The sequence below is a fragment of the Juglans regia genome, chromosome 8, assembly GCF_001411555.2.
Source record: "Juglans regia cultivar Chandler chromosome 8, Walnut 2.0, whole genome shotgun sequence".
Classification (NCBI taxonomy): Eukaryota; Viridiplantae; Streptophyta; class Magnoliopsida; order Fagales; family Juglandaceae; genus Juglans; species Juglans regia.
The window spans coordinates 23,395,030-23,403,074 of record NC_049908.1 but is presented as its reverse complement, the minus strand read 5'-3'; the positions used below and the strand labels follow the sequence as shown (position 1 = coordinate 23,403,074).

The window sequence follows — 8,045 nt, the reverse complement described above, 5'->3', positions numbered from 1 at the left end:
ATATTCATCTCCACCAAAAAATTGACATTTCCACCGATAATGAAAATTCCAAATAATAGTCATTACAAAGAGTACTTTAGCAATTTCCACAAAAAAATATCCAGCTCCACCAAAACTGCGTCATTTATAATTGAATCTGTACATCATCATCTTGGTCTGCTAGATGCAATAAAGAAGGCTGCGTGGAAGGGTTGAGACAATAATAAGATTAAAAGCAAAATTATAAGCATTGGAAAGGCAAAAAATATGGTTAAAAGAACCAACACTTTTTAGATATGTTATATTGTAATGTAGTTTGGATTACTTGTGAGGGAGAAGCAGTCAAGTCAATTCCAAAATTTTCAAAATAAGTCGTAGTGTGGTCACGTGCATACTGTGGGCATAAAAGGGAAAATAAATCTGTTAAAACAACCCCCCAATATAGTTGTCCATGTATAGTTGGATTACCTGTGGCAGTGGCATAGTCAGTCCAATACCAAAATAAGTCGGGCTAGGTGTATACTGTGAATATATTGGGCAAGGTGTGTATTGTGATATAAAATGAAAAAAAAAATGGTTAAAAGAACTATTTCAAAATGAAAAAAAAAAATGGTTAAAAGAACCAACCTTTTTAAGACATGTTATACTGTAATATAGTTTGAATTACCTGTGAGGGAGGACCAGTCGAGGGAGTTCAAAAAAAAGATGGCGCATGTGTCCAAACTTGGCTTTGTTGATCATATAACCATTTAATCCTGACATTGATGTATCTATTTTTGGGTAACATACAAAAACTGACAACAATAAACAATGAGAAGTACCTGGGTTTGAGAAGGCTCATGTTGTGTGCCGTTGATATTGCATTCATCTGATAGGTGAGTATGCTGCTATGCATTGGAAGGAATATAATAAGAAGACTTAATTTACAAAAGACTTAAGAAGACTTTATTTTCAAAAGTATTACAAATGAACCTCAGATTCACAGCATCGCAATCTCCTTCTCGTACTAGGTTTCTTAAGAGTCTTCTCGACGGGGTGCACTTTTCTCCTAAACGGTGGTCTTCCCTTACTATGAACTACTACTGGACTAAGAACTTTTCCTGTCGTTCCCTCCATGGTAGTATCAAGATCAGCGATGCTCGGGTATTCTACCTTCAACTCCTCTAGTTGGCTAATCAGTTTCTCAGTGCTGCTCTCGGCCTTTGAAGCATTAGAACACAGTTCATAGAAACAATTTTGTATCCTATCGTACCTCCAGGCATTGTGGTTGCTACTTGTGTCATAATTGCTTTTGACGAATGTGTATTTTCGTTTTACATCCTTTCTCCACCGATCCAATATGTATTTTGATGGTACTGTACTCTTGCCTAGCTGCGTCAAGATACGAAGAATGTGTCTGCATAATATGCCCCTAAACTCAAACAACTTGTAACTGCATTTAACATCAAGTGGATCTTCATCAATCTTAACAGTGTAGTTTGCACGTTTTAATAAGTCATCATGCACTTGAACCTCATCAGCAACTACAAATGTATATCTACCACCCTCGCAACCCAATAACAAGGTAGACAATTATAGAAATCCTCGCAATTCTTCTTGTACTTCTTTGAATTTAGCAATTGTGTATGCCTTTTGAAATTGCTTCTCAAAAGGATAGCGACTGATGCAAGAAATCTCAGTATTAAATGAATTGAAGTCAGCAATTGCTTCATTCTCTACCTTCCTCCTTAGGGCTGAATCGTACTGATCAACGAATTGTTTCAGAGTTGTTTTAGAATTAACATAGTCATCAAAAAATGCATTCATACTTTCACTCCGTTGTGTTGTTGACATTCCTGCCCAAAATGTGTCTCTGACGTAGGCTAGCACCCAAGAACATCGGTCACTATATAGTGATCCCAACCATGCATTCTCATGTAGACCATATGTATCGAGCATATGGCACTAACATTCTTCGAATTCATGCTCACTTAAAGAGTCATATACGCACTTCTGTAGAGAATTCTTGATCTCCTTATATCGAGAATGTGATCCAAATTTCTCATGAAGTTTCTTCATTATATGCCACAAGCAGAAGCGACGCCTAGACGTCGGAAATACCCTTGAAATTGCAATTTGGATTGCCTTATCTTGGTCTGTGATGATTGCATTTGGCGGTTGGTCATTCATACACTTCAACCATGCCTCAAATAACCGCTCAAAGGTACGTGCGTCCTTATTGGATATCAATCTGCATCCAAATAAGATTGATTGACCATGGTGGTTTACACCAACAAACGGCGCAAATGGCATATTGTACGCATTAGTCAAGTATGTTGTGTCAAATGTAATCACATCTCCGAATGATTCATACGCAGCTCTACTTTGGACGTCTGCCCAAAACACATTCTTTAACCGCAACTCATGGTCCACATCTATCTGATAGCAAAAATCTGGATTTTTACTCTGCATATCTCGAAAATAATTACTTAGAGATTCAGCACCTCCAACCTCGAGGCGAAGCTGACGTGCTTTTTCAATGTAGTTCCGACACTCTTTCTCCCCGAATGACACATTCTCGTAACCTCTCACCTCAACAACCACAGACTTGAAATTTTTTGATACTTGTATACTTGCCTTGTCATTTACTTCAAGTCTCTTAGCCACTCGTGTATCAATCTTCTTAAAGCATCTGAAATGTCTTGCCTTTCCAGGACTACAAACGTGTGTGTGATCCAATTTTACTTTAGTCAGGGTATATCCGCCTTCACTATTCAGGGATGCATTAATCCTAGCCATACACCCTACCTTTTCTGTTCCTCTTGGCTTCAGAATATTCGCAGCCTTACCCTTGGATGTGCCTTCTCGTTCACATACCAAGCAAAGCCATCTAACATTCCCATCGTCATCCGGTCTAGGATTTCTTTTACACACCCCAAACCCATTCTGCTTACCATACTTCATATAGTAAGACCAAACTTCTTCAATAGATGAAAATGTCATTCCAAGCTTAGGAGATTCAATGGTTTTATCACCCTCATTATCTGCATGTCTTACCTCATCACACTCATTATTTGCAGGTCCTACCTCATCAACCTCATAATTTGCATGACCTACTTCATCATACTAATATTCTGCACCTCCTATGCCAAAATCCATTGCAAGTCTAAATTGGAAATTATCTGACAAGCTACAACCATAGTCAAATAAATCATCATTTGAATATGCGGTTCATCATATTCAAATACACATAAAATTTTTCCAAATCAAATGGTTAGTATTTAATACACATAATTTTGTTTTTATGTGCAAAAGCTGACTAAGGCATATAACACTTGAAGAGTGTGCAGGTGGGAATTTTCAGTTTTTCACCAAAATAAAAAATTGAGGACTCTTATTGCAATGACATCATTTTTCTCTCTGTTTTGGGTTAACTTTATAAATATATTTTGATCATTTCCCATGCACCATAATCAATACCATTTACACATTTATATTTACTTGCACTAGAACTCTTCCTGCATGCATCTCTACATATTACACATACTTTTTTTTTTTTTGAATAAATACATTTGCCACCAATGGAATTACAATTTGCAGGAAAAATAAGAGTTGGTTCATCTTGAAATTAAGGAATCAAGGCTGGAAATTTCCCAAACGTGCACAAGCATATATAGAAAAGAAAACTAAGATTGTAGAGAACAGTAGAAACAAACAGCAAAGTCCATTTATCTGAACAAGATAATCAAAAGCAAGTCCTTCTAACTACCAAAAACTCATTATGCTATTTACAATCTTTTTTGCCTGCAATCTTTCACCTTACTGCTAGTACTCATAAATGTGTTAATGGCATGGAGAAGACCATATGCCTACCTACCCCAAAAACTAGAGACAGAGAGTACATGCTTTAAGTAGAATATATGGAATGATGAATCATGGTTTTGTAAAACCAGATGAGGGTCCACACAATTGTTTTTCTTCTTCGCAGGGTCCACACAATTTTTTTTTCTTTGCAGGGTCCACACAATTGATACAAGCTCTTCCAAATTATTTTCTTAATAGTTCAATCCACTTTTTATTTTGCATGCATCTGCACATAGTCCTAAGGAATCGGAGTGACCCAAATTGGCAAGGGCTAAAATAAATAAAAAGAACGTCATAAAAAAATCTGGAAATCACTAGCACATTATTAAATTAAACCCAATATACAGTCAAATCTGACAAGATAATCACATACACAAAACCTTGATGTAAGAGGAAATGATCAAATGTTAATGGAAATACTCACATAAATGATAACTGGAGAACCTAGAACTCGTGGTAGCTGTAGATGCCGGAAATGGAGCTGCGGACTGCCGCTGCGCTTAAAGGCCGATGTTGGACTGGGAAACTCACATTAAGATCGTTGCTTTTGGAGGCCAATGTTGCTGGAGAACTCACATGGAAATGAGAAAAAAGCAATAAAAAGTTTCAGAGGCAATGAAAATTTTTTATGTTGAGGCCGATATCGTTGGAACTTGCAGAAAAGAAAAATGCAATGAAAAGTGAAAAAGTTACGTTTTGTTCCTTTCCTCTTCCTCCGCTTTTTTTTTTTAATTACACGTGGCATGACACATGGCATGCCACATTGAGTGGGATGGGCGAGCGGGAGACCTGAGTGGGGGCTGTAGAAGTACTCTTGTTAGAAAACTAACATGCCATGTGACATTGGCATTTTAAAATTAGTTAATTGAATAGTTGATGCGACGTATTGATACCATGTGTTAGTTAATTGAAAATTGACATGTGCCATTAGTATGTCGCGTGGCAATTGTTCTATTTGTTTTTTTAATGAAAGATTGATGACAGTATTTTTCTTATTCACAGATATCAATATTGCAAAAATCGAAAACTCATCTCAATTTGTAAAAAGGCAAAAATATAAGTAGTGACTTTGCACCTAACTCTAAAAATTAAATGAATAAATCTTGATTATCAACTACTCACTTGAATCCTACTCATTCACACCCTTAGGTCATAACATGCGAATTCTAGCGAGGACCAAAAACTGGATAAGTTTATGGAGAAAATTGGTTACATGAATTGTTAAGAGCATTAGTATTAGAATAGGCAAAAGTAAAGTTAAAAATTGACTAAAATCACATGTTTTGCTTTTTATCTATTCCATTCAAAAGAAATTCTCACATTAAATTATCTATCTATTAATTAAAGTAGTAATAAAGTATTATTAGTTTAATATTGTTTTATAATTTTTATTTAATTTATTTTTCTCATATGTTACAATTCAAATCTCTCGTGAATTGTATGAACCCAAGCACCTATACATATATATATCGTAGTTAGTGGTGCAACCATTATATAGCAACAACATGAGATAGACTTTATTAATTTTCTAACTATTAATTTGTTTATAGCCTTGTGATCATTAGAGAAAATAACATGTTCTCAAATCATTTGCTTTAGAAACAAAGCCAGGAAAAATAACACTATGCACATATTCTCAAATCATTTGCTTTCAACACCTTCATAATCATTAATATGTACTTTAGAATCCAACCGAATGACTAGAGACCATAAGTTTGTTTCTTGCACTTCTCCCAACTCTGAATCACGCCGTCTACCTATGAAAGAGGGGAATCTGGTGGTCGTATGTCTGTGATATCTTCGATGCCAAAGTCAGCAAGTATTGAGCATTAAAGATAACAAAACCAGAGCAGAGAGTGAATTCAAAGTGATTAACCTCCTCTCTTTACCAGCTCTCTCTTATTTATATGCAGTCCCTTGGGAGATCTCGGACTCCTCTGTTGCTATAATGATCACCTTATATTCTTAGTGGCATGGCACTACATTTGATGTGGTTGCCCTTGTTAGTAATAGGTGAACCCCCTATTACTAACAAGTCATGGGTCAAAAGCTTAGGTGAAGTTGCTTGGACCCGACCTGACTGGGTACAGAAACCCCATTTCGGTTAGCATGGCGTGATATTCATTTCTTCACACGTTTCAGCTTCCCCCCTTTTGATCCCTTTTGGCATTGCACATTCCCAAGTCACGAGAGTTGGCGTAATAGTCACATCTACACGTCCACTCAACTTCCTGTTGGGGCTTCTATTTTTTTTTCCTAGAACGACTTCTACCTATTTCCCAACTTCTATTTCTCTCACCCAACACCCTTTTCTTCAACATCGATTTTTCCCATTCGCTGTTCTTCAGGTATACTTTTGATGGCCTCTAAGAATGCTTCCCATTGTGAATCTCCCACCTATGATGGGCACGGGTGGTCCACTGTTGTCAACCATGTAGCCCTCAACATGCTTTGCAACTCGCATGGAATCCTAGATTTCATCATCTTGGAGGTCCCATAACCGGATAACGGGGTCGTAGATTCTGAGAATAATGCTGAGAAGGTTGCCCTATATGCTGGCGTGTTCTCGCACGGTCTGAGGCTCCCTTTATGTTGCCCAATCTAAGATGTCTTGGACTTATTGGGCTTGGCCCCCACTCTAATGCATCCTAACTCCTGGAGGATGTTGATGTCATGTTGCGTGGTGTGGTGCATTGTCCTGAAGCCCGTTAGGGAGGAGTATGCAGACCTGACTGCCTGGGAATTTGTTTACCTACATAGTTCGTGCTTTGGATGGGAATATCCCACCCTAAGTTTCAACTTGCCCACTCTGAGGGGTGCCACACCAATGCCAAGCAGTGGCAACGTAAGTTTTTCTTCGTGTCGAGCGAAGGATGGGAGTTCCCATCGAGCGAAACTACTGCTCATGAGTTTTCCATCCAGTCTGACTGGGGAGTAGTGCCTGACGACCATGAAGATCGGGGTCTCTTATTCTAGCACGAGCAAGCTCGCATTCAATTGGTGTACTCTTGGGTCTGAGAGCATTAGGAGAAGGTGTGGACCGATGCCTTTCTAATCGAGGACAATGTCAGCTGATTTCTAGTAGTGCCAGATCGGTCCCACATGGTAGGCCATGACTTCTTGAAGGAGGCCCTCAGACCATAGGGGGTGAAGCGATCATTTGAGGCCCCATTGAGGGGAGCAGCAAAGAGAACCTATCTGGAGGGCGAGATACTTGCCCCCAAGTTGGTAGGCTTTGACGTTGGTTCAGGGCAATCTAAATCTTATATTCTGGGGGTTGCATCTACATTACCATCTGGCCAAGACGTCCATTGTACCCCACCGAGCCGAGCAACCAGAGGGGGCATCCGATCCTGATTAAGACAATGAGGAGCTAGAGGCAACATCCCTTGAGGCCTTATAACACCAGGTATTCAACGTGCCCAGGGAGATCGTTGCTGGGGAGCACCTTGAGGCATCCGACCATGCTCGCACAGTCCCAAGAGCTGTCGACTAGGAGGCTACATCGACTCCAGGGGTGTTCCCTGCTGACGGGAGGGTGTCATCCAGGGTGGTACCAAGGACAACCCACATCCCTCGGGCACCTCCTGAGCCCATCGTTATCGAGGGGGGTTTTTGCGTGAAAACCCAGATATGCTGAGCAAGGACTGCTCTTCTTCGTCTTCATCTTTGACCGGCATGTTTTTTAAGATGGATTCTTCCTCGACTACCTTTTCCAAGGAAATTTCCCAGCGAGTCAGTTTTGCGGGTGCCAGTCCTTCTCCACCATTAGAAGGGGGGGCGGTCGACGGTGCCATATTTGAGTAGCCTCCGACGTCTTATGCGTCAGATGTGCCCATACCATTTGCTCTCAGGCCATTAGGTGGCACGAAGTGGGGATGGTGCTTCCACATCTTGCCCCTCTGGGGCGGGGAGCAACGGTGCCAGTGTCGAGGTGATACGGGAGGTGGCCGATCAGCTTGGGAGAATCCTTTCTCAAATAGGTCTTCTTTCTCTTTATTGACCTGCCTGCGTGACTGGTTTAATGTTTTGGCTATTTGACCAATTGTATTTGACAGGGGTTCGAATTCCTTACGTCTTGGCTCATGGATGGCCGGGCCAAGGTGAGAAATGAAGCTGAGGCCTTGCGCAGTCTTGGTGGGAGGGCATACCACGAAATGTTCAGGATCAGGACTATGCTGGAGCACTTTGAGAAGGCCTTCAAAGAGATTGAGACCCTTAAC

General features: G+C 40.0%; 1 protein-coding gene across 1 annotated transcript; it reads right to left on the bottom strand.

Annotated features, from left to right (window-relative positions):
• Positions 1-939: 939 nt before the first annotated feature.
• Positions 940-7,419, bottom strand: LOC109006164 (protein FAR1-RELATED SEQUENCE 5-like). Its single transcript, XM_018985354.2, has 5 exons — positions 7,327-7,419; positions 7,115-7,175; positions 1,929-3,071; positions 1,609-1,841; positions 940-1,524 (listed from the first exon to the last, which is right to left on the bottom strand). The coding sequence occupies exons 1-5, from the start codon at positions 7,417-7,419 to the stop codon at positions 940-942; spliced, it is 2,115 nt and encodes a 704-aa protein (XP_018840899.2).
• Positions 7,420-8,045: the final 626 nt, after the last annotated feature.